The sequence below is a fragment of the Dicentrarchus labrax genome, unplaced genomic scaffold (genome assembly GCF_905237075.1).
Source record: "Dicentrarchus labrax unplaced genomic scaffold, dlabrax2021, whole genome shotgun sequence".
Lineage (NCBI taxonomy): Eukaryota > Metazoa > Chordata > Actinopteri > Moronidae > Dicentrarchus > Dicentrarchus labrax.
This window is the reverse complement of record NW_026136720.1, coordinates 14,145,372-14,170,320: the sequence shown is the minus strand read 5'-3', so window position 1 is coordinate 14,170,320 and position 24,949 is coordinate 14,145,372. Positions and strand designations below refer to the sequence as shown.

At 39.8% G+C, this 24,949-nt stretch overlaps 2 protein-coding genes across 4 annotated transcripts; one reads left to right on the top strand and one right to left on the bottom strand.

The window, feature by feature from the left end:
- The first annotated feature begins 1,682 nt into the window (after positions 1 to 1,682).
- stra6 (signaling receptor and transporter of retinol STRA6) lies at positions 1,683 to 18,969 on the top strand. 3 transcript variants are annotated; one of them, XM_051381367.1, is made up of 18 exons: positions 1,684 to 1,837; positions 4,810 to 5,210; positions 6,501 to 6,567; positions 7,614 to 7,696; positions 8,563 to 8,696; positions 9,250 to 9,416; positions 10,460 to 10,585; positions 11,368 to 11,435; positions 12,304 to 12,383; positions 12,464 to 12,525; positions 13,415 to 13,577; positions 13,726 to 13,801; positions 14,217 to 14,350; positions 14,923 to 15,040; positions 15,365 to 15,466; positions 15,575 to 15,738; positions 16,466 to 16,603; positions 17,912 to 18,969. In XM_051381367.1, exons 2-18 carry the CDS (start codon positions 5,140 to 5,142, stop codon positions 18,148 to 18,150), a joined length of 1,992 nt encoding a protein of 663 aa, XP_051237327.1. In that variant the 5' UTR covers positions 1,684 to 1,837; positions 4,810 to 5,139; the 3' UTR covers positions 18,151 to 18,969. The 3 variants fall into 3 exon arrangements, with proteins under 3 accessions (XP_051237329.1, XP_051237327.1, XP_051237328.1); XM_051381368.1 differs by lacking the exon at positions 1,684 to 1,837 and adding an exon at positions 1,894 to 2,015; XM_051381369.1 differs by lacking the exon at positions 4,810 to 5,210 and having other exon boundaries at positions 1,683 to 1,837.
- A 497-nt stretch (positions 18,970 to 19,466) lies between these two features.
- Positions 19,467 to 23,817, bottom strand: islr2 (immunoglobulin superfamily containing leucine-rich repeat 2). The gene is made up of 2 exons (XM_051381364.1): positions 23,579 to 23,817; positions 19,467 to 22,799 (listed from the first exon to the last, which is right to left on the bottom strand). The coding sequence occupies exon 2, from the start codon at positions 22,788 to 22,790 to the stop codon at positions 20,661 to 20,663; it is 2,130 nt and encodes a 709-aa protein (XP_051237324.1). The 5' UTR covers positions 22,791 to 22,799; positions 23,579 to 23,817; the 3' UTR covers positions 19,467 to 20,660.
- Between the last annotated feature and the right edge of the window lie 1,132 nt (positions 23,818 to 24,949).

The window sequence follows — 24,949 nt, the reverse complement described above, 5'->3', positions numbered from 1 at the left end:
TGGAGCACAAAATAAAGAATAACCAAGTTTGCCTTTCAATGCAGATACAATGTGATTAGTTTAATTCATCTGAGGAATCTTCAATCAAAAGCGGACTGGGTTGAAAAACTGCCACAATCGTGTTAACTCTATTTAATGACAAATAAAAGTTTAATTCAAATAATGACTATTACAGAATCTAATTCCATCTCTGTATATGAACAGCTGTGATAGCAGATTGCTAACTCAGTTACATATTATTCAGAAGAAAAACTGCAGTCAGCTAGTTAATAATTGTGATGATGGGCTTTTATCATTAGTTCACTTCCTTGTGAGTTATTTGGAGTCAGCATTCAGTCTGGACAAAACAGACTGAATTACTGGGAAACATCACTCAGAGGAGGATGTACTCACTTGCTTTTATGGAAAGGTCAGGACACGGTCATCTTTTCCTGGTGTGTGGACTCTTTAGGATGCATAAAAAGCTTGCACTTGAGATTTCCACTTCAATGTCAGAAGCAGGAAGCTAGACAACAGAAGAATAACAAAAAGTTCTTTAATTCAAACCAATGTCTATGTATTCACCAGCTGTATGAGCCCTGAAGGTAAAATCCTAAAACACAATTTATGTTGTTCTTCTGAACACGAACAGGTCTCTATAAAAAGCCAGAATCTAATTTCCGAGGCCAATAAAGACAATCTTTGTCTCTGCAATACTGTGGATAATGAGTCAGTGGTGGTGCAGGGAATGAAAGTGGAGAGTCATGTGGCTAAAATGCATTTGTGAAGGGCATCTTTGTGCACACAATCCTGATATAATGATGACCACAAGAAGTTAATTTCAGTAGTGACATTTTGTATCATAAATGCTTCAGTTATTCAAAACTGTTGGTTTGGAAAACTTGAAAGAAATTGAGAGACATACATGTCTCTCCTAACTTATCTCCCTTAAGAGTGACTATGGGCCATAATATGACTCTGCTGATAGAAATCTTCTCCCTGACCAACAAAGACAAACTGATATAAGTATTGCAAACAATCCCTCACTAGCTTTGAAATCAGCTTCTTGATTTGAGCCTCTCACAAGCAGAGCCCCGTCTGTGAAACATTAAAGGGTTCTTGTTCTTACAGAAACAAGAGAAACGCAAGAAAACATGATTAAATTAATCTTAAAATAACAAATGTGCCACTTAACTCTACTGAACATTGCTGACTTTAGGTGGAGTTGACCTCTGTGCAGTGGTATTCACTGCATTGCACAAGTCTCCATTTTGCAGTGACTACCAGACATGAATAAGTATTCACTTCCACCTTTAAGCTGCAATATCAAATTTATGTGTCACTGCTTGTGACTGTTACATTGGTGAAACTATGACAGGAACAATTCTGAGATGTCAAAAGAGCAAAAAGCCCAGCGAGGTCATTGAGTATTCTCTATATACGTAAAATTAAGACACAGCTAAAACAGAAGCACAAACTTTGGAATAAAAGACTAAAATATTAATTTAATCCTCAAAAGGGCAACCCCAAATGACAAGAGCTTTATATTGTTTGCTTGTAATTTAATGAATATACTGCAAAATTTCATAATTCTCTTGAACTTGACCTCATCAGTGACCACTATATGTTTCATAACTGAAACTTGCATGCAGCAGCACTTTTACAATGTTCTCACCACAACAAGATAGAGAGAGTTCAAAGTTCCAACCAGACCATACATGTGAGGTGTCCAGGAAAAAGAAAAGTTGCTCTTGAGATTGTTTTGTTTCTGTAATTATTGAACTTCTGAAAGGTGGGCGTGTGGTGGATATCTGAAGCTCTCAAAACCAAGAGGCAGACAGCAGAAGATGAACACAAGGTAAGATCCTAACTTAAAAACTATAGGTGGCTAAATGGCAGCAGTAAGCCATTGTGTTGGATAATCAAATATGGCCTGGTAATGCACAAGATGCAGTTTAGTTAATGAGCTGTAGGTGCCAGCAGTTTGACGTTGACCTCACGCCTACCTGGCGCTGCAGCACACCTGCAGGCGGTCGGTAAGTAAGGCTTGCATCTAAAGTCTTATAAAACTGATAACTGCTGTAGCTATTGTTGCGAAAGTCATTAATAAATATTTCTCTTGAAAGGCGAACGTGATTCGAAGAATATAGGCTACATGCGTAAAAAACAAATAATTAAATTCCCCATTTAAGTGGCAGATGGTGCAGTAGACTACATGTGGACCGAGGGGGGACAGGTGACTAACTTACCTGTTGCGGCGCTCAGGCTGAAAGTCTCTTTGTTGTCAGAAGATCAAGCTCAACTTCAAAGGCATCAAATTTGTCCATGATATCTGTATGAAACCGAATACAGAGGACCTGGCTGCAGCTGCGCCTCCACTGAAACAAACGAGACAACCATGCGGAGCTGTGGGAAGTACAACAATGGTTTGCAATGTTGTTTAAAATAGTGGGAAATAAAATTAAGTGTTTAAAGCCGATCCTCCGGATAAAAGCCTACCTATTTACCTGGTCAAATTAATTAGTTCAATATTGTTGAATCTGTTTAATGGTTACAGCTTGGAAACATTTGGGTTCAGAGTGGTGATATTGTGGTTATAGAGATACATAAAGTCAATCTGAAAAGATCTGAAAAGAATCTTCTCTAAATTAACTGTTTTAGCAGCACTAATATTGAAACAAGGGTTGAGCCAAGAACTTAAGGTAGTCAGTTTTAGTTTTTTTATTGTCTTATCAAGGATTATATTAACCTTTTTTTTTTTTTTTAGTAAATCAGTAATTCAATTGTTTGTTTTTACAAGGCTCCCATTTCCTACAAAAGGGCTTTTGAGCTGACTTCCTAAACCTGAAACTGTCTGGCCCAATCAAACTACCTCTCTGTGATGTAATTATAAGTGTTCAAAGCATTCTTTGTTCAGTGACCCCTCTATTTGCTGGGCTGCTTTTTCTTCAGGAGCACATTTGATTTGGTGGCTTACTATGCTTGAGAAACCATGTTTTCTCAGGAGTGTTAGGAGGGAAAGTTTGTTGCTTTTTAAATAAGTGTGACTGTAATCCTGGCATAATGAGTCTATCCTGACATGGAAGCAGTGTTGCAAAACTGACTTGGTCTCCCTCTGCTGCAGCTGAATGCAGACATGTGGCACAAGATAACCTTTTCTGTATAGTGGTGCATGTAAACGTAGAGACGTTCTGCTGCCTTATTAAACTTGTTGCAGAGAGAAAATAACTGGAGCTAGGGTGGCATGACCCTTGACCGTAGCCTGTCTTTGTAGCACTCACATGCTTGTGCTTACGTTTGAGGTTCTTTGTGATCATTTTCCTCTCTTCATAGTGTTGTCTATATTTCTGAGCACTTTCAACTCTTTTTTTTTTTTTAAGGAGAAATGAGAAACAACAGTATTTAGATTAGAGTGAAAATTGTGATTTAGTAGAAAGTAACCCAAACGTCTGGTGTGATGGGGAAGTATTTTGTTTGTTTTCCACCTGTGCTGCTGGATAGGACTTAATATGTAACAGAGATTTGTTATGACTCAGGAGTCAAGATCCAACCTGTCATGTGAGTTTAAGACATGTAAAAAAAACTCATTATGTGATTTTCAATCAATCTGTGTATGTTTTTTAATGAAAAGATAAATTGGTCTCTAAAATGGCAGCAAATGGTAAAAATGTGCATTGCAGTTTATCAGAGCTTAATGTGACATCTTCCAGTGTCTTTTTTACAGTACAGCACTCACACAGTGGTGCAAAACATCAATATATATATCCTCACACTTGAGAAACTGGAATGATGGACTGCATTTATGTTCACTAATAAAATAATGATGAATTATCAAAATTGTCAGTGATTGATCTTCTGTTGCTCAACTGATCATTCTATCAGCTAATCATTTTGGCCAACATTGGTCAACAGGAAAAAAGGAGGCCGGCTTTGATTAAGACAACTGTCATAACTTAAAAAAAAATGTGCTGTGACAAATTTAATTTATTGTCTGAGGCAAATTTCTGATACGCTGAGGTCTACTCTCCTTTGTATTCCAAACAATGGAGAGCTGTCCACGTTTATTGTTGGATATTATTCGTGCTGCATGAGCTGACAAAAGACACCATTGGTATGAAAAAAAACAAAACTAAAAGCTAAAGTTCCTTTCCTCTGAGCAGTTTGACTGCACCTATTGTTAAATCCATTTCATTCACATATCATATTCTCATCATGTTGAAATTATATTTGTATGATCATTATCAGTAGTTTACTGGAAGACTTTAGTTACTATTTGGAAATGACCCGTTTTCCCATTAATCATGTATTTCTAAGAATTTCTTTTGAACAACATAGTAAAATACATTGACACCAAGTAGGGATTTGTGTTAAATAGATATGCCCTTGGAAGTACTGGGTTGAATGAACCCTTCCTTGATCCTTATCAAGCTGAAGCTGCAGAGTTATGTAGTTGAGGGGAGGCGTAATCTGACTGTCCTGAAAACATGCAGTTTCTTCCATCCTGCTCTGTTTGGTTCCATGTTGTTGTACTGGTGGTTTACCTGGATTTAGCTCTGGTAACCATGACTGAAGGGAACAACCTGAGAATTTCCCTGTTATCTATGTGGAACTCCGCTCTGATAGGAAAGACTCATTGCTCCCAGCTACCCACACAGTCCCAGCTGGAGTTTTATAACTCTGCACACCTGACCACCAGCAACAGGTCCAATAACACAACCCCAAAAGTAGATGTAATCCCAGTAAGCCGCAGGTGGCCTTCCAGATTGGCTGCCCAGATCTCCACATTTTCCCCTCATTTCTCACACTGCCCCCCTCTCACTCTCTTCCCAGGCTCCCAGTGTGGTGGTAACCCTCAGCTGAAATAGGGCCTTTGCAGGGTGGAGGAAGCAGGCTGCAGCCAGGACCTGTCACATTACTCTCAGCTCTACAGTGGGACGAGGGCACCTGAATACAGGCTGGGAGGGAGGGTAAGAGTGTGAGTGAGACTAGACCAAACACAGGGAAAGAAGGACACCTCTGCAGCAGCAACAGAGTCCAACTCGGGACTTAGGAGACACGTTTCCTCAAGGGGTTCGCAGCTGTGTGTTGCTAGAATTTCTGGTTAAAAGTGCTGTAGCTCCTTTGTAAGACTTTGGATCTGTTTGAAAAAGAGACAGCACAATGGATAAGGATGCTCTACTGGACTATGAGTACCCGGACCTGGATCCTTTGCCAAACAAAATTGAAGCAGAGTAAGTACATTCTTATCATCTATCTGAGGACTTGAGATTAGTTCTTTTAGTCTTAAATGTTATCCAATTGGTTTAATTGTGTACGATGTCTGCCCGTTGTTTAGTGCATTAGTAGTTCTTCAAACTTCTCTCTCGTCAATTTTGAAAGTGAAATACAGCTCTCATTGAGATATTAGGTGTCTCTTGGCACATTTCTGCAGTGCCAGTGTCAGTATGTGGTCTTGTGTCTGTTTCGTTCACTTGTCATATTACAGTAGAGGCATCTCATTTTCATGCCTTGGGGATGCAGGTCTTGGGGAAAGCTGTTTGGTTTTGCTCATAGAACTTATTCAAGTGTATTCAACCTAAAATAACTCAATGTTTTAAATGTTTTATTGTAATTTTTAGTACATAGGCACATGCAAATAGGCCCATGCAAAAATGGACGTAAGCATCATTCTTTGCCCCTGGCCCGTCCCACAATGCAACCTGGCATGTGCAGTATTTCCAGTTAGTTATTTTTGGGATGTTTTCTTGCATATATAAATAGTTTTTTCCATGTATGAATGTCTCAATGTATACATTGACACAGAGTGATTAATAGAAAATAATATTTATAGATAATAATGATGTAAAATATGAAAGAAATAATATGTAACAAGTGTCATTCATCATCAGCCACCTTGTTTAGCTTATACATCATCTGACTGTCTCACTATCAGTTTTAGCAAGCGGATTTGTGAACACTAAAATGTCCTGCTGCGTCTCCTTGTCAACCAGCTGTGACTCTGGAAATGTGAATTTCCACAATGCCTTAAATTTACAAATGGTCTGCTCTCTCTGAGTGCCAAGTTACAAATTCACACATTGTTTAGACAGGTAAGGGACTGTTGAAAAATGTCGAAACATCCATTGTGGAAACTGCCATCTCTATGATCACAGATCATAAAGTATAGTGTAGTATTTTCCTAAGTAAGTCTCTCATCCCAGAATACTTCATGTATGAGGCCTTCTCTGAATATCAGTTGTAATTACTAACCCATGACCAGGTAGTCCTGTTCTTACAGTGTACAGGAACATGAACATAGGCATTTGTTGTTGTTCCTGTGTCACGCTGATACCAATCCGTTTAAATGCAAATCTCTGCTGCAGGATTTCAGCTGCAAGTTTCCAACCACAAATGGTCCTGACAGTGACGTGTGAAAGGTTTAGTGAGGTGTGGGTCTGTTCAGTGACTCAAATCCTTGAGTTTAAGTTTGATTGTTTTGATCATGTGTGAATGTTTTGTTCCTTTTTTTTTCTTTTTTCTAGAATAATCCCTCCATGTGACCCAACTGCTGATGACAGGCTCTACCACATATGCATCACTGCGATATCTGTAAGTTCACTTTCCTGTTGATACAATCATTCACTGGCTGTATGATATTGCACCTTGTTGTCAGACCTAAAACATGTTTTATGATGTGTCGTATGCAAAGTTTGGCTGTCAATGTCAGCCCTGGTTCATGTTTTCAGTCTGTTCAGTTGTATTTTAGTTTTTTATTGTTGTTTGTTTATTAGTTTGTAGGATATCTCCAAAACTTGTGAACAGGTTTTAATGCATTTTGGTGAAACGTTGGGCCGTGGTCCAAGAAATAAATTATATGGTTTTGATGCAGATGCAGTTGTGGATCCAGGGGATAGGAAGGATTCACATTACAAAAATGAGCAATTTTGAAAGTTTTTGCTCCTGATTAAATAGTTTGAAAAAACTGCCACTTGTAAGCTGTAATAATAATAATAATAATAATAATGGTGTCTCACATAATTATGTCTTTGTGGAGATCCTGATCCAAAACTGATGGCTTAATACATGTAATTTAGACAATGGTGCATCCTTGTTGGAGTAATTTGGTCTCCAAGTGAGTTTTTCCAGTTATGTCACACAAATAAAGTAATATAATAAATGAATATATAATAATTGAGGGCAGAAGATTGGTAACCATATTGGTAAATCCTGACACTCAACCAAACTAAATCCCAAAAGATCCAGTAATGTTGAAATGATTGCACACAATGTTTGTGTTTCTGTCTCCTGTCATGTTTACTTAATGATGTTTCTTGGTATTCATCTTCTTGTGATGTCTGTTTTAAAGATGGTACAGACTGACCCAATTTAGAGCGAGGCAGTCTTCCCAGCTTTGTGTTTCCTAAAGGTGTCACAGGTCATGGCTGGTCACTGAACTCTCTCTGGTCAGTGATCCTGACTGATGACAATTCATTCAGACCGCATCCATGGGGAGCACTAATCAGACACTGGGGTTTGGCCTTTTGTGGCATCAACTCATTTTTTGTCTGAAGAAAGAGTGAGGCCTGAACCCTCGGGAATCCACAGCTGCATACAACTCTGTAGATACGACTAACTGATGTATCTTCTTCTCCTAGCTTGTTGTCATGCTGATCCTAGCAGTCTTAGCCAGGCGCACCAAAGTGGGCGACAGACAGAAAGGCCTCCCAGGTTTACTCAGGTGAGGCTGTATTTGATCTTTGTTTTCTTGAATGGCATAAACACTGGTTAAATGTGAAATCAAATACCTGCAGCCTTTCATGGGCCATACTAGTAGTTTTGCATGGTATAACCCACTGAATTGCGTATAATTCACATCACTATTGACCATTTTTCAAAGCATATGACAGATTTATAGATTGATTTCCTATTAACCTGGCAGTTATTTCATTTCAGTTCATGTCCTATATGCAACGGTTTGGTTGAGCCATTGGATTTACATGTTCAGTTGTGAGCACATAAACAATATGAAAAACAGACAGTGGTAGAGTGTGATTCTAAAACCTTTTTGCAAATTCTTAAGTCAAAGATGTCTTTTGTTTCCAGAAATCACTGCAACACTCCAGCAGTAAAAGGTTTTTTAAAACAGTGCCTACTTGATCATAATACCACAAACGTTATCGGCACTAAATTTAATCTTTTGGCTGACTGATGTACCCTTGAGAAATTAACTCCCAAATCTGCTCCAGTGACCAACAGATAAAACTGTGGTCTCACAGGGTAACCTAGGTGTAAATGTGTGTGTTTTTCGAGTTTTCATGCTCAGTGAACCTTCCCTGGATTAGTAGACATGTAAAAAAACAAATGTATTTTCAAGCCTCTAGTTGATTTTCATCATACCATACTGACATGAATGAATAGCCCGAAAGGTAGAAAATATGCACTGAAAAGTAAGTCAGTAGTAATTCATTTGTAGTTTATGGGCAAACACTTAAGAAATACTTATGCAGTGCTTTTGAAGTTTGTCATTGCTGCTCAATAACCGTTTCATCCAAAAGTGAGGCTGGTAACATGTGGGCTCTAAATACCTGCTGCTTGATTTCACAGTCCGGTCAACTTCCTGGACCATACACAGCACAAGGGCCTTGCAGTGGCTGTGTTTGGAGTACTCTTGTGCAAACTATGGGGCCTGATCATATCGCCAAACCCCCTCCCCTTCACAACAGACACAGAGAATAAACGTGAGGAGTTCACCTTGGTTCTTCCTGCACTAGCATCAGCCTATCTGCATTCCTTTTACTATCTTCTATAGTCACTTTTTAATGTTTAGTAGTAAAATATGTCACTTTTGAACAAGTGACTAGGCATCAAATGGAGAGACGTATCTCCATAAATTTTATTTTTGTTAAATATCTGTGTTATGTAATTTGATTATTTTGTTTCCATGTGTCTCTGACGCAGGAGTGTGATTGTAAGCTTTACAAAAAGCTTTTTGTTTTCAGAAAAACTTTCGTAAGAATAGACTCCTTTGAATTGGTGTGGCAGTCGGTTCCCTGATACTTAACACAATCACCAAACAGTATGTGCAAGGATAAGCAGAGTATGAAATATAGTGGCAATTCAGCAAAGTTTGGTCTTAAATCACTAATAGTTTCTACACATATGTGTAGGTAGGTGTGTTGAGTGTACAAGTTAAGCAGAATTAGTTGTTGTTGGTAGTTCAGTAAGTAAATCAGCATACAGTTTATTCCTTTGGAGGTTCTGGGTCTTCACACACTTTTGTTGTATTTGCAGAGAGCTGGGTGATTCTGGGAGTCCTCTACTACCCCGCACTTTACTACCCTCTCCTGGCATGTGGCACTTTACATAATAAAGTTGGCTATGTACTTGGTAGCCTCTTGTCATGGACGCACTTTGGCGTTCTGGTCTGGCAGAAAATTGACTGTCCCAAAACACCTCTGGTAAGCAAAGATGACTTTCAATACCACTATGAGTTCCAGTGCATCTATAACTGCTTTTATGAGTCAGCAATAGATTTGTTAGAAATAAAGTGCTTTATATTGTTTTGATTGTCACTGGATTAATTGTCATTTTCTTTGTGTCATCTGTCTGAGGTTTAAGGATTAAAGACAAAGCTGATTTGTTCTGGTCTAACTCTAACCCTAACCCATTGATTACCCAACAAAGCAGGTGTGTGTGTGTGTGTGTGTGTGTGTGTGTGTGTGTGTGTGTGTGTGTGTGTGTGTGTGTGTGTGTGTGTGTGTGTGTGTGTGTGTGTGTGTGTGTGTGTGTGTGTGTGTGTGTGTGTGTGTGTGTATATATGAAAAGATGAATATCAGGCTTTTCAGCTTGATTCGTGGACACATGGCTGGACCTTTCGAAACAGTCCCAATCTCAGATTTGGCGCCATATCCACATTGTTTGTTTTCTTTGCAATGAATGGCTACGACTCAAAACAATCAGTTCCACTGTCTGTTGGTCTTAATCAAGCGGCTGTGTCACAGTTAATCGGTTTAGTGTCTGTGAGAGACATCAAGGCTTTGGATGCTCTGTTTTTTTAAATAATGACGATTTTATCCCACCATGAGTTGGCACACACCAAAACCCTACAGGAAGCATTTGAGCTGATCTCCAAGACTGAGACTAATCACAAAGACAATGCAATAAATTGTGCTAAAAATATATATTTAGTATAGTTTTTCTCTCTAAACACGGAAAAAAACATTAAATCCTAGCATTTTGTGTAGGCTATACGTTAAGCAGATATGTTAGCATTTTCTCTCGCACTAAATCATAAACATTTAGTCAATGGAGTCTCATTATTGTGTTGTGGTTATGGATCCCATTTTGCCAGTACAGTACGCAGACTCCCACCACAAAGGCCATTTGTGTCCACTTTATGTTTTAATACAATGTAGGTTTAACATTTATTCCTAGTCTGTCACTTCAAAACTCCCAAAACAAGTAACTAGGTGACTGAAAGTCTTGTTTTATTCCTTTGCAGATACACAAACACTACTCCCTTTTCTCCAGCCTGCCCCAGATAGCTTGCTTGGCATTCCTTAGTTTCCAGTATCCCCTTCTTCTATTCAAGGGCTTAAAGGGCACTGAAAAGAACAATGCTACAGAGGTAAGTTTTGATCTGAGCGCAAGTTCCTCTGGCAGGTTTGCTTCAGGATGATGGTACTTATTGTTTGGCCTGCTTACACAACAAACTGGATACAAGTGTCTGTCTTGATTAGTAGTCTATGTTCAACTAAATCTGAACTATAAAAAGAGAAAATCTCACTAAGAAGCACATTTCATCTGACTCTGTGCATGTGAGGAACCTGTATAAGCCGCCTGCTAATCATGGGGCTTATAGTGCTCATACAGTCTAGGTGGAGGGAAAATGTAAGGTCCAACGCAGTGTGCCAGTTGCCCAATCATTTTAAGTAGATTTGTCGTAACTGGTTTATGTTATGTTCTTGATCAGATTATGAAAAGGTTACCTTGTTTTTTTCACTGAGAAGACAATGCCTTTGTTTATTTGATGCTAATCTTGGTATGGGTGTGACAAAGCTCGTGTGAGGCGATTGCCTGGAGCTTGACTCACCCCTTTCTCTCCGGCACCACACAGGAACATACATGACACCATAAACTTGCATAGATGCATAGACTTATTGTAAAGAGGCTCAGTTTGAGAGCAATGCTTTTTCCACATGTTAGTAATTACAAAATAAACAGTTAAAAGTTAAATAGTACTAAAACCCACATACTTCCAAAGGAGTTTAGGAATATGAAGGCCCAATGAAGCATTTGTGACTCAAAAAATCCAATCAATTCATTTAGCTTTTCAACACCTCCTGGTCTGTTTATTATCTACTGTTATCATTTGGTTCCTTACATGAATGTTGTCCATTCTTCTGTAAGGACCTCAGCAGCAGCTACTATAAAGACTACGTGAAGAAAATGCTCAAGAAGAAGCCCACCAAAATCAGGTGAGAATTGTAACCAGTAACACACCCGATTTGCTGCAGTTGAACGTTGTTTTTGTCTTTTGACAATTTAAAGGTCCAGTGTGTAACATTTAGGAGGGTTTATTAGCAGAAATGGAATATAATATTCATTAGTATATTTTCATTAGTATATAATCACTTGAAAATAAGAATTATTATATTTTTGTTACCTTAGATTGAGACGTTTTTATCAGCAGATCCTCTTCTATGGAGGCCACCATGTTGAGATGCCATGATTCTACGATAACCACAAACGGACAAGGCTGAGCAGTATTCAAAATGGTTGCAATCTGCAACTTCACCACTAGACGCCACTAAATCCTACACACTGATCCTTTTTTAAAGCAATGTTTCATTTTTAGCACCTATAGCACCTTTTATAGCACACACAGCATGTTTTTTAGGACCAAAAAAATAATTTCCAAAAAGGCAGTACCATCTAGAAATCTCCCCACCTCCTTGTTATATTTGCAACCTTCCATTATCTTGCATTAAGCCCATTTTAAACAGCTTTTTTAACAGAGGAACTTTCATCCCTTGTAGCCTAGCCTACATTTGAGATTCTTTCCTGTGATATGCCCTTCCTTTATCTCTTTATTCCAAATGAAAAATGTACTTTTGGCTATGTAAAATGGTCAGACGTCTTCATTTTCAGTCAATGCAAACGACCAACGTGTCATGTAGAGGTTGTTATAGTGAATGAGCACCATTTGAATTTTTGCCTCTACAGATTTTATGTTTTCTAGATGATGGAAAACATAGCTCATTCTTTAACAAATGTTTCCTAATCTCATTAATTTATTAAGTGTGGTGTAAAATGCAGTGTTTGTACATATGTTTATCTCCTCAGTACATCGAGCACAGAGACACCCAAGCTCCCCCAAAGAATAATTGATGCCATTAAGTCGTACATTTATACACCAGAGGAAGGTAAATATGTTATGTCTCGTCAGACGTTCAAGTGTTATCTCCTGTAACATTTTTATAACTCTCCTTTTTTCTTCAAACAGCTTTCCGTTTTCCACCGAAGTTGGCTATATCTGGTGTGGTGTCATTTATAACCCTGTATCAGGTAACTAGCGTATCTATTATCAGACTTTAACATCCAAACAAACCCATGAAATAATACAAAAGGACATTGTGATAATCACATACTGTATGTGATGTCTATGTCTGCTTTAGATAAACCCTTAAATGCATAGTCCAGTGTCAATAATCAGACATACATCAGTTCTTCATTGACTAGACCCTATTCTAACTCTGACCTTGGCCTAATAACGTCAGTTCGGGCTCTGAAAATCAACCAATTACATTTTACAATAATGAATCAGCAGGAATTCAGTAGACTTTACCTGTCTACACAGACACCTGACAGTAAGTTGCTTATCAGCCAAAGGTCAAAGTTGAAGGTCACTGGGACTAACTAATTTATGCACTAATTATGACAAAATGTCACACAAATGTCTAATAGAATAAAATGATGACTGAAATGTAATATCCCAAAGGTCAAAGGTCAACTTCACTGTGACATTGTCCGTCTGTCCCATTCTTGTGAATGAAATATTTTGGGGACACTTGTTGGAATTTCTTCAAATTTGGCACAAACGTCCACTTGGACTCAAGGATGAACTGATTAGAATTTGAAGGTCAAACGTCAAGGTCAATGTGACCTCACAAAATGCATTTATGGTCATAATTCAAGAAGCTGTATTTCACAACTGTAGTACTGCTGCACACCTAGCTAATATTGTGATCCTGTGAGTGAGTGAGTGAGTGAGATGTATGTTCACTGGAATCACAGATCTGTATCATCAATATAGTGATAATGTCCATTTAGCCAAGAAATACACCTCATACAGTGTTCACCACATATATTCTATGAGTCTGGACAGACATGGATGTAAACTGCAACTTGACTAGTTGGAGAAGGTAATTCTAGTTTGTTGTTGTTGTTTTTTTAGGTGGGTCTTCTACTGATCTCTGCAGTGGTTCCAACTCTCCAGACTGCCCGTTTGGGAGTCGATGAAGACATCGCCAACCTTTTAGCTGGTTTCAAGATTATGCTATCTCCAGACAAGCATGAAGTGGTCAGAATAGTGGTTTATTACATGTGGTGTGTAGAAGGTGCGTGAAACCGGAAGGCCATTACATTACATATGTATTTATTTATTTATTTAAATTACAAATGGCTACATTGTTTTTAAATTTGCAGAAATTACTATAACATGTTAGCAACCTGAATGCCATGTGCTCTTTTTTTTTTTTCCTGCAGTGTGCTATATCTCAGCAATGACCCTGTCTGCTTTGGTCAACCTGGCTATGCTCATGCGGTCGATGGTCCTGCATCGGTAGGTGTGAGAGAAGAATAGTGTAATAGCTTTTTTTTGTCTTTTTCTTAATTTTACATTATCTTCTCAAAGTTTCCAAGAATTGTGAGGACATTCTGGTCCCTTCATTATAATGTGATGGTGCACAGAGGAGTTATTATAACATAATAGAGTACTAATCATCTAGACAGACAGAAAAGCATTCACTCTGCTGCTAGAATTGAAAATGGCTATTAAGATAAGAAATGAAATACTGTGCCATTACCATAAATTACATCGTATTAAAAGAAATGGCTTTCTGTGTCGAGTATTGAATTTCAATATCCCATACTAAATTACCTCTTCAATTTGCTGTGTAATTTGTACATTTACTGATTAATCAGTTTATGTTGTGCACAGTGCTGCATTGTCTTTTATTGTGTTTTTGCTTCTGTAGGTCAAACCTGAAGGGGCTGTACAGAGGAGATATCTATAATGTTTACAACTGCCAGAGAAGTATCAGGGCTTCCCGGCCAGCTCTGGTCTGCTGGATGGGATACACCAGCTTCACGGCAGCTCACATCTTCATTGGTACAACTGCATGTTGAATAACAAGATTATTTATAAGAAATTTGTTTTCAAACTGTATTTCCAGTATTGCTTAGTTTTTGTATCTTCATTTTGTTTTATCACTTCAGAAATGTTGCTTAACCTTAGATTTTGTGTCCAAACCCTCATATGGTTTGTTTTGTACAATTGAATATACCACTACTACCCGAGAGAGGGATATGTTTGCAAATCAAATAGTGACAAGACAGTTATAGCACATAAAAAAACATCCTCACTTAGGCCAAATAGCCTCAGCCAGCCACTCCATTTTAACATTTCATGCCATATTAATAGTGCTGTTCACACTCCTTTTTATGATTTAAATGCATCCTTCTAGCAACCGATTAACTCAGCTAGAATAAAGATTTGTCAGGGTTTTACATGTCGTTCATGAAAGGATACTTCTCATGTTCTCTTTTTGATGTTTCCAAGAGAAAAAAATATTGCTCCTTTTACTGTGATACAAGAGAGGAGTGGGTGTGCAGTGTGGATTTGTTGGTTGCTGGACATGGTGTAAGCTGTGAGGTTCTGAAGCTCTGATCTCTCCCCTCAAGGCATGATCATCCAGACCATGGTGTTCTTCCTCTGCCTTCTGGTCGCTGTCTTCCTCATTATCATACCTTTGCTGCACAGACAGAATCTGATCCTCTTTCAAATTCTGCTGAGCATGTGGTGAGGGTCGTCACATCTCTTACTCATTAAACTTCTCTGCATGACTAAGGCATCACTGTTGTTATGCAAACATCTTATAACTTTTCTGTTTTAGTCTATTTTAATGATTTGACCCCAAAACCATCTTTAAACAAACACTGGATAAATTCAAAAATACACGTTGGTCATTGCAAAATTTATGCTTTCTTTGTTCCTGAAAACCATGTGTTGTACAGTAATGGATTTAGGTCATTCTGTCAGTTACCGAATGTTTTTTGTACTTCCTTTCTATCTTTCTCGTATCACTGCAGGAGATGTCTTGATTTGTTGATTTTGTCCTTTCAGGCCCTTCTGGCTGATGATTCTCTTGGCTGTGTTGATTCAACATATCACCGGCAGGTTTTGCTTCATCAAAAAAGTCGCAGGCACACGAGACCTTAACAACAGGTGATTCGCTATATTTGTTGCTTGTTTCTTGTGTTCACATACATTTTTACTGTCGCGTAATTGCAGCATAGCCCTGTATGTTTGATGCGTTTCTTTCCTATCTTACAGGGGTAATCTGTTCCTCTTGACATACCTGCTGTTTCCAGTCAATGTTCTGATCGGGGTGCTACTGGCAGTGTGGCGCATGATCATCACAGCTCTGTTCAACATTGTCCACATGGGACGCATGGATATCAGTCTTCTTAACCGCAATGTGGAGGCGTTTGACCCAGGTGAGCCAGATACTCTGCACTCCATAGACATTAACACAGCCATAATGTCACCGTATGGTATGCTGACCAGGCCAAAGCATCACATTAAGTTCAGTGTCGTCTGTGTTACAAATATATCTTCATATAATTGATTGCTTGTACCTTGGCTGTCTCACCAGGAAAAATGAGCTCTGGGTCCATTTATATATGTGTTTAGATAAAAACAAAATAAGGCATTGCTAGGGAACTGAATGCCTTAGACTCATTATATTTAACATTTTTCTACATTTTTTTCTTTTTAGTCTCAGCTACACAATGTTAACATATTCATTGGTATTAACATCCAGCTTTTACCTTTGTAGATGCCACTGTGTTTTTTTTTCACTCTAACCACGGAGGCTTAAAGAGAAGCAATTTTCTATGAGCAAATGCACTTTTACTGATCCCACTTAGAGGCCAGAAATGCGTGTCCTATCCACTTTACCCTGCTAGCGGCTCACTGCAGCTCGTATGATATCTGTATTCTGTGCAGCGCACGGGACTGTAATTGCACACCGATCTCTTTCTAAAATGGCTGCAGATTTAAGACATCTGTTGTCAGGAAAAGCAGGTGGTTTAAAAAAAAAAAAGAAGCGTGATTGTATGGTCATTATGTGTGATTGCCTCAAAGCCAACATCGGGTGTAGTCCTACGTGTTTATTGCTTTTGCCCAGTCAGAGTGACCCCCCCTCCCTGTGTCTGTCTGCAGCCTACCGCTGCTATGCTCATTATCTGAAGATTGAGGTGAGCCAGTCTCACCCCGTGATGAAGGCCTTCTGTGGGATGCTGCTGCAGTCTATGGGCCAGGAGAGCAATGCTGCACAGAGGTCAAGGGACGCTGAAGAGGGTCTGTAGGCACAAAACTCACATCATAGGCTACACACTCTACTCATTTCCCGAGTGCTAATGATTCAGCTCACAGGAGCGCACAATGACTTGGTACTGTGGGTTCAATGTAGTCATATATTTAAGGGATAAGGCCCATGAAAAGACCAAAACCAACATTATACCAGTCCTTCTCCTGATACTGTATGATTTCCCTACCCTGTCTGTGGCAATGAACCCCAGGCACTTTCATCCCTACTAAAGATGCAGATAAAACAAGTCATAAATAATATAGTTTATTTTTTAGACTTACTATATAAGGCTTTGGCTACACAGACAATACTTAGGAGGCTCAATTTATTGTTGGTTTTGGACTTCTCGTCTTGACAATAAGAATAAGATAAAGAATATCACCAGCTTTATCCTTTTAAAGGTAAACAGTAGATTCATGAAAGTCAGTGGGACATCTTTAATTTCTCCGGGGAGGTTTAGAATGCAGTAGCAGGTCACTGTAACACATAATCAGATCATAACACTGTCTCGCACGCACAAAAGAAATGAAAGCTTAGCAGTGATGATTTAATATGTCAAGAGCAAATTGAGTCTCACTGAGGAATAATTTACAGTCCTGCTGCTGGTCTCAGTCAAATCTGTCATAAACTAATCAGCTGTCCTTATGGCGTGCCCACACTTGCCTGAGCTCTCTGTCACCAGGGGACAGCGTTGTCCTATACTGTAAGGCGTTATATATTTTATTTAACTAATACAAATGAACACAATGCATCATTTGTGTAGTAGTTCACCCAAAATAACAGCTACTTTAGTACAATGGTAGGCTGATGGTATTGACTCAAACAGGAAGTGAGTGAATGGTTACCTACATTATTGTGAGAAATTTGCAGGGAAATGCATCAGGTTTAATCCGTTGTTGTGGAATCAAATTACAAATGTGCAGCCGAGATGTTGCTTGTTTGCATCTAGAGAACAATGCATTATCAGGAATAATCTATTGTATTGCAAAGATTAGCTCTCGAGTAGCTGATTGCACAGATGAACTACGCTAATTGCCTGCTTCATATTCATGTTGCCCAAGGGGCTTAAGCTTTCAGTGTGTTAATGGCAAGCCCAATATGCTCCTACCATGCTTAGAGGATTAAAAATGATTGCTTTCTATTATTACTCTTTATGTGGTATCTAGTTGGTCCTGGGTGGCCCTCAAAAGAGTGTTTTCCCATTTCAGTTAAGATTAAAAAAAATTAAAGGTTATCTATTCTTGTATTTGTGTATATGACATACCGTTGGTGCTATCATGATGTCTGAATGTCCTCAGGGATCCAGCTGGTCCAGCAGGAGAAGAAACAGCTCAAAGTGTCCAGTGCCAAGAGGGCCCGCAGGCACTGGCAGCTCCTCTACACCCTGGTCAACAACCCCTCCCTGGTGGGCACCAGGAAGCACTTCCAGCGTCAGACTGCAGAAAGCTTTCTGAATGGAAGCCTTAAACGCAGCACCAAGGAGGGGAGCAAAAAGGAGGCAGCAACCAAGGAGGCGGAGGCTGCCGCCAGCAACTGAACATGAATGTGACCCGGTTTAAGGATTGACTGCAAAGTCTTTTTTGGTTTTGGGAAAATGCTACAGTCATATTATTTGTCCACGCCTACTGTAGATGTGTCTACGTTTGGTGAAATAATTGCACTTAAAGTTCAGTCCCACATGTACAGATATTCGCCAAGCCTTTCCTGTCTGCAGATCGTGTCCATTTTGTGCTCGTGTTGCCCTGGTTGTTTATATGTGAGGGACACGGTCTTCAGTCTGGTGGGACAGCTTGTGTGGCACTGTCGTCCCATCCAAATTGTGTGTAATTTGACACATTTTTTGTGCTGATTTTGGGATAGGACTCATTTGCTTTATGTTTGGACCTGTAGGTTAATCACATGTGTTTTTCAATATGTTGTTATCATCATATAATGCAGATAATGCAAACCCAAACTTAACGCATGGATGTACAATCCATTGAGCATCCCTTTTTAATGGAGGCATATATTAATATTTAGAGCATTTCACTATTTATGAATTTACAGAATTAATTATTTTCATAGACTGGGTAATACATTTCTGTCTTCAGTTATACACATTTTGTGTAATTAACTATAACCTGTGGAATAGGAACTACCAGACAAACGATACTGTTTGTATTTTATGTTTTATTTGTAGATCTTTAAGTCCAAAACCACTTGCTGCTACCAGCGTTTTCTTGTTGTCGTCGAAACTCCTTTCTGGCTTATTCTGGCTGATATTCAACTTCCATCGTTTGTCTCTTCCTTTCCATTTAAAATGCCGACACCCGAATTGTCCTTCTGTCCTTACTGTGAAAATAAAACTGAAACAAAAGTTTTCTCTTTTTTCAATCCTTCATATTGTTATTATTATTGTAACATTTCACCCTCAAGCAGGTTAATTTAGGATACATATATAATTTATATATGCATAGTGTGATGCTTCTGTGTTGTTTTGAGCGAAGTGAACTGGACCAAAAGGACAAAGAGAGGCGTTGTGATCAAAGCTTTTCAAACGCAGCAGTTTCTTTTTTCTAACCTTCTGCATAAACACACAAAATCCCAGAACCCACCTATTTTTTATTCCGTCTTTATTTTTTAGAAAAGGATTAAACCATCGAACCAATTTCTCCCATAGGAAAAAAGGCATAAAAAAAGGGGGGGGTAAAAAACACATGAAGAATAACATAACGGCGTTTCTCGAATTGGTGATATCAAATTGTATTATTATTATTATTCTATTATAATTTAAGGAAATAATGTAGTTGAGGTAGCCTATTATTTTCCCTGGAAACATCTAAATCCGCAATAACAAATCTGGAAACCAGTCGGTATAGTTTAATATGTTTTATTAATTCCACTTACATAAAATTATATCAAAAAATCTTCAAAGCTCACGCATTTTTCGTTTCGTTTTACAACAGTTAACAAAAACTCACTATACATATGCATCAAATTACAAGACAGTGAAGCCGCCGGACGCTCCCAGGCGCCCTTTAGTCGAGGCTTCATAAAAACTTATTTATTTACCCTCGTAAAAAAAGAAGCATGATTTCAATTCACGTGGCTTTACATCACAGGTTGACAGTAACATCTAAACTACACTAATAAAAACCACACAAGGAAATACGTGTGACATGCCATGGGACACGTTCATTGTAAAAAGCGAGAATAAAGCAAGCACCCGTTGACATTTTAAAGCCTTAACATTACGTCAAACAACATTTTGTTGGTAAATAACCTGGGATTTCCCGTCAAGCACAACACAGTTGGAAGTGAAATGTACCCCCTTTTGGACACACATAAACAGCGGGCAGGTCAGGCGCAATATGACTGAAACCAAATTTGTGCATCTGGTATCATTTCATCAAATATCATCATCCAAATCTGCGACAACTGCTCCGTGGACGAGGTACCGACACCTGAGAAGATGATGAGAGCTGGCCGGTTTTAGACGAGGCTCATCCACATCCTTGCACAGACGCACGCAGCAGAAAGAACAATTAGTCCCTGATAATATTTATTTAAAAATGGCTTTAAAACATATGGCACTTTTTGGTTTGTTTTGTTAGGTTTATTTTTTTTTTCTGTTTGTTTTTTGTGCTCTCCAAAACGGTGATTCTTATAGATTTTTTTTTATTCCCTTCAATTACACAAAAAATCTAAAGCGCCTCGCCATTTGCACATTTTGCGCACATGCCCATCTGGTGTGTGTCCTGCGGATAAGTGACATTTTGCTGTTTTCCTGTCAGTTTTGAGGTCTGGTACACTGTATAAAGCTGTGCTTGCACCGTAAACGTAGGTTTTAACCTTACAGTAGACTACAAATGTCACACGAATCAATTCACAATCTCAAGTGATTGACGGAGTACCTACTTTCTGAGGTAAAAAAATGAAAAGATCCACCTTTTTTTATATGACGCAAACGGTTTTTCACGTGTAGTAATGGTGGGTGAGTTACCTGCTTGAATGTAGGCTACTTGAAAGTAAAATAATTTACAATACAGTCGCAGACATCAGCGGAGCTCAGCGGCTTGGCTGCTTGTAGTTGCCGTTGATCTCCTCCGAGATGTTGACTGCCTCTGCTCCCAGCGGTAACCTGTCACTGTACTCCGAGCCCACTTCAAACTCCTCCTGGTTGGTTTTGGACGAGGATCCGGGGATAGACTCTGTCACCACGCTTCCATCAGCCTCCCCCTCTCCGTCTCCATCCTCTCCCTCGACCTCTCCCTCCCCCTCGCCTAACTCGCTGGGGTTGAAGGTTTTCTCAGACTCCACAAAAGAGGCCCTGCGATCAAAATCTCCAGCCATTTGTTTCTCCATCTGATCCGGATTCTGAGCCCTCATGATCAGCTTGTAGGTCTTCCCTTGGTATTTGTATAACAAATGGCAGCAGGTGGCCCCCAGTAAGGGAACAGTGGCCAGACCCAGTAGGAAAATGCTCACAACCACGATGATAAGCAGGGAGGGGATCTTCTTCCTAGTTGTGAAAACTACTTGCACTTGGCAGTCCTGCCCCCCATAGGTGAGACAAAGTGTGTAATTGGTGCCAGGCTGTAAACCGTGGAAGCGGTAGGCATTAACCCCCTCCTCTATGTTGGACCACTGAACCATGGAGTGTCCATTACCTGTATTTACACAGAGGTAGAGCATGTCCAGGGTGGCTTTACTAGATGAGGACTGGAACAGACCTAAAGGCTCTTTGTTCACTGTTTCCTGTTTTTCAGTCTGACTGAGATGAAGGTTAGATTTGCTGTTGGGAAGCTGCAGCGGATTCAGCTGCACTTTGGCCTCCGTCTCTGACACCTCTAACGCTATAACCCCAAAATCAAAAGTGTACTGCTTCAGGTCATCCAAGCTCAGGTTGAAGGCATGATTGGAGATGTATTCGCTGCTTTCTCTCACGCCGCACTTACTGGCAAAGGTGGGGTCCTTCGTACCGCCACCAACCTGCTCTTTGTCTGACGATCCTTCAGTAATGCCCTTTGTCTTTTCTTCAGGCTTGGTCCAGTTGATCATATTGGGTTTAGAGGGCTTGGACTCTGGTTTTTTAACCGATGGTCGGATCCTGTCCACTGTAGAATCGGGCTTTGAGTCGCCGGCATGTTTTTGGGTGCCTGCCATAACCACTTTAACACTGCTCTCCACTTTACCTAAATCATTCACCGCAGAGCAGCTGTAATTTCCATCTTCCTTTTTACTCATGCGAGGGATGATGAGAGTGCCATTTCTAAAGACGAGGAATCGATTATTGGTTGTTTTATCATTAATTGGCACCTCATTTGTCTCTCCAACTGAGGGCAACGGGAACAGATAATTTTGATTTCCTGCAGCCACCTCCCAGCTGACCTGCGGTTTGGGGTTCCCTGTTGTCACACAATTTAAGATGACCGTGAAACCCTCGTAGAGCTCTGTGTTCTCAATGTTGGGCTGGTATGTTATTGTGACAGCAGGGGCCTGACAGTCCAGTTTGGGAATATTTGTAACCTTAATGCCTTTCAGGTGTTCAGGGGCAGCACATAAAATTGTATTTGGCTCTGGGACAGAAATCTTAGTTGTTGTGATCCAATCCCTCAGCCACTCCAGGCTGCACGAGCATTCGAAGGGGTTGGTGTAAATCTGAAGGTGGGACAAGGAGAGGAGAGCACTGAAGGTACCCTGCACAATGGTGGTAAACTTGTTGTTATTGATGCGCAGCGACCTCAGTTCTTTGAGAGTGGAAAAGGCATCCTTTGGAAGATTCACCATCTCATTGTTGTTCATTTTCAGAAGCTGTAGGGCTGTGAGGTTGCGCAGATCCTCCCACGGAAAGTTCACAATTTTGTTGTAGCTGATGTCCAGATTGCGGAGCTGGATCAGGGGGGCCAAGGTGTCCCTCTCTATGATAACTATCTCATTGTGGGCCAGCCAGAGAGAGGTGACCTGTGTGATGTTGACAAAGCTTTTACTTTTCAGTAATTTGAACTTATTGGCAGAAAGGCTCACAGTGGTAACGTTGGAGGGGAGACCCACAGGTACCACCAGCAGGTCTTTGTAAGCACAGTCCGCAAATTGGTGGGAAAGTTTATCCTGGCAGGTGCAGAGCTCTGGACAGCACTGCACAATGCCAATAACAGTAGTCCACAGGGCCAAGAGCTGCAGGACCCGTCTCGCCATTTTCTGCACCTGCAAGTATCAACAACCAGACATTAGCAAAAAGTAAAAATCAGTCACATAACATCCATTATGTCCATTAAACCAGCGGAAATGTACTGTGGAGGCTCTTACATCTCATATCAATTCAAATGTGTTTTACTGATTGGGTTATGCTGTTCAAAGCGATATCAAAGCTCTTTAACGCAATTTCAAATCACATGACAAACTCGTAAAAACAAAGAAAAAAGACAAGGTGCATCCTACAACTGCCGCTGCTGCTGTCATACAATCTGATAGAAAGCACCACATGCAAAGTTTCCTTTTATTTTCGCATGGCACCAATGCGCGCACACACACACACACACACACACACACACACACACACACACACACACACACACAATATAGCTATATATTGATACAATTTTTATAGGAGTTTGGACATCCGATGTATGCTGTGTGTCATATTTGCAGCAATTTCAGGGTCAGTCTGTCTCTCCTTGCTCTGAGCGCGTTTCCACAACCCGCTGCGGACGAACAGACGCTGTCTATATTGTTGAAACATTTGATGTGTGCAAAAAAACATTTGACTTTCAGCAAGGGTTAAATTGCAACATTCCCATTATCTGTTCACATAGACGTAAAGCTTTTTGCGCTCATGAACGGATGCCCTTGTGATTCATCACAGTTGCAGTTGACCTACAGGGCGATGTTTTCCACAATAGCTTTGATCTGGATCCTGCTCAAAGTGTATATTTTTCATCTTCTAACTACAGTAACTGCCTAATTAGGCTACTAAATCATCTTACCTGTCCAATGTTAACTTCAATTCCTGTGGCTTATTAATCACTCGGAGTTTACAATCCTCTGAAACAAGTTTAATAGTCGAAAAAACTCGAGTCCTCATATGTTGTGGATCCCTTCACATGACTTTTGCAGACATCGATAGTGTTGATGAAGGGCGACGGAGGACACATTTTTTTTCCCCCGGTGAGTCACGGTTGCAGTCCGACGGGCGATATTTTCCCTCTCCAGCGAGTGTGGGAGCCAGTGCGCGTTCCCGCCGCCACGGAGCGAGTAATGATGCGTGAGCGCGCAGCCTCTCCCATCTCTCTCTCCTCACTATTAAAGACACAGAAGCTCCGTGTCCTCCACCCTCAAAGAAAATTCATAATTTAAGATCCGATGTTTAATTTATCACCCCGACTCAAGCCCTAATCTTTGACCCCATTCGGTTTGGCTGCAGCCTATTGTGTTTAAGTAAAGGCCAAGAGTTTGCAAACGCACTGACATTTTTTGAGTTTAGTTGTACAAAGAAGAAGAAGAAGAAGAAGAAGAAGATGCTGATGATGTGGAAGAAGCCACATAGGATGCAGATTTAACGGTATTTCATTGTAGCGTTATGTGACGCCTGAATTCAATGTATGTTATAACCACAAGTGGCAAAGAAAGCTAATAGAAACAGATTTTAATGTAAATCACTTAGGCTATTTCATATTCTTCATCCTCTTAGGAACCAGAAATATTCTCATATCGTGTACATGTAGCCTACCCTTTTTTTGTATCTAATCCACTGGTTTGTTTTTAATGTAGCCTATGTGTTCGCCTCTGGCTTTGAGTTCCTTATATCATCATTTATAGTTCCTTAAATGTTTGAGTCAGGTGGATCAGTGTTAGTGTTTGAGGAGATTTGTTTCCTTCTCAAATACTGCCATCGTGTGGTGTACTGCAGTATGCGTCTCTGTGGCAAAGAACAGGTCTCTTGGGAATAACAATGCCTAACAAATGTGCAATATACCCCATACAGTACAGTTATTCCCCCCTCCTCCCTAGTGTTTTCGATTCTGTTTTGTATGTGAGGAACAATATTAGTAAGACCTTGGGAATGAGGACATTTTGGCCTTCACAGCCCTGTTTAGATCACACTTTTTAGTTTAGTATTTATTTATATTTTTAGTATGTCTTAAAACAATATTGGCTGCCCAACTGAAACCGTTTTTGCTGGCTGGCATTTAAAGCATCCCTTCTTATTGGTTCCAATATTAGTGATGGGAAACAAAATCCACATTCCTCAATCTGAAAATAAATTGCAAAGTTTATCTAAAGTTAAAAGGAGGCCTCAACGGTCTGAGTATCACCAATTAGACTTTAACTTATGAAGTCAGGAGTCAATCAGCTCC

Coding starts and splice junctions, on each gene's coding strand:
- islr2 (XM_051381364.1), bottom strand. CDS start 22,790: ATGGCGAGACGGGTCCTGCAGCTCTTGGCCCTGTGGACTACTGTTATT.
- stra6 (XM_051381367.1), top strand. CDS start 5,140: ATGGATAAGGATGCTCTACTGGACTATGAGTACCCGGACCTGGATCCT. Junction 8,697..9,249: donor AACAGACACAGAGAATAAAC/GTGAGGAGTTCA, acceptor TTGTATTTGCAG/AGAGCTGGGTGATTCTGGGA. Junction 10,586..11,367: donor AAAAGAACAATGCTACAGAG/GTAAGTTTTGAT, acceptor TTCTTCTGTAAG/GACCTCAGCAGCAGCTACTA.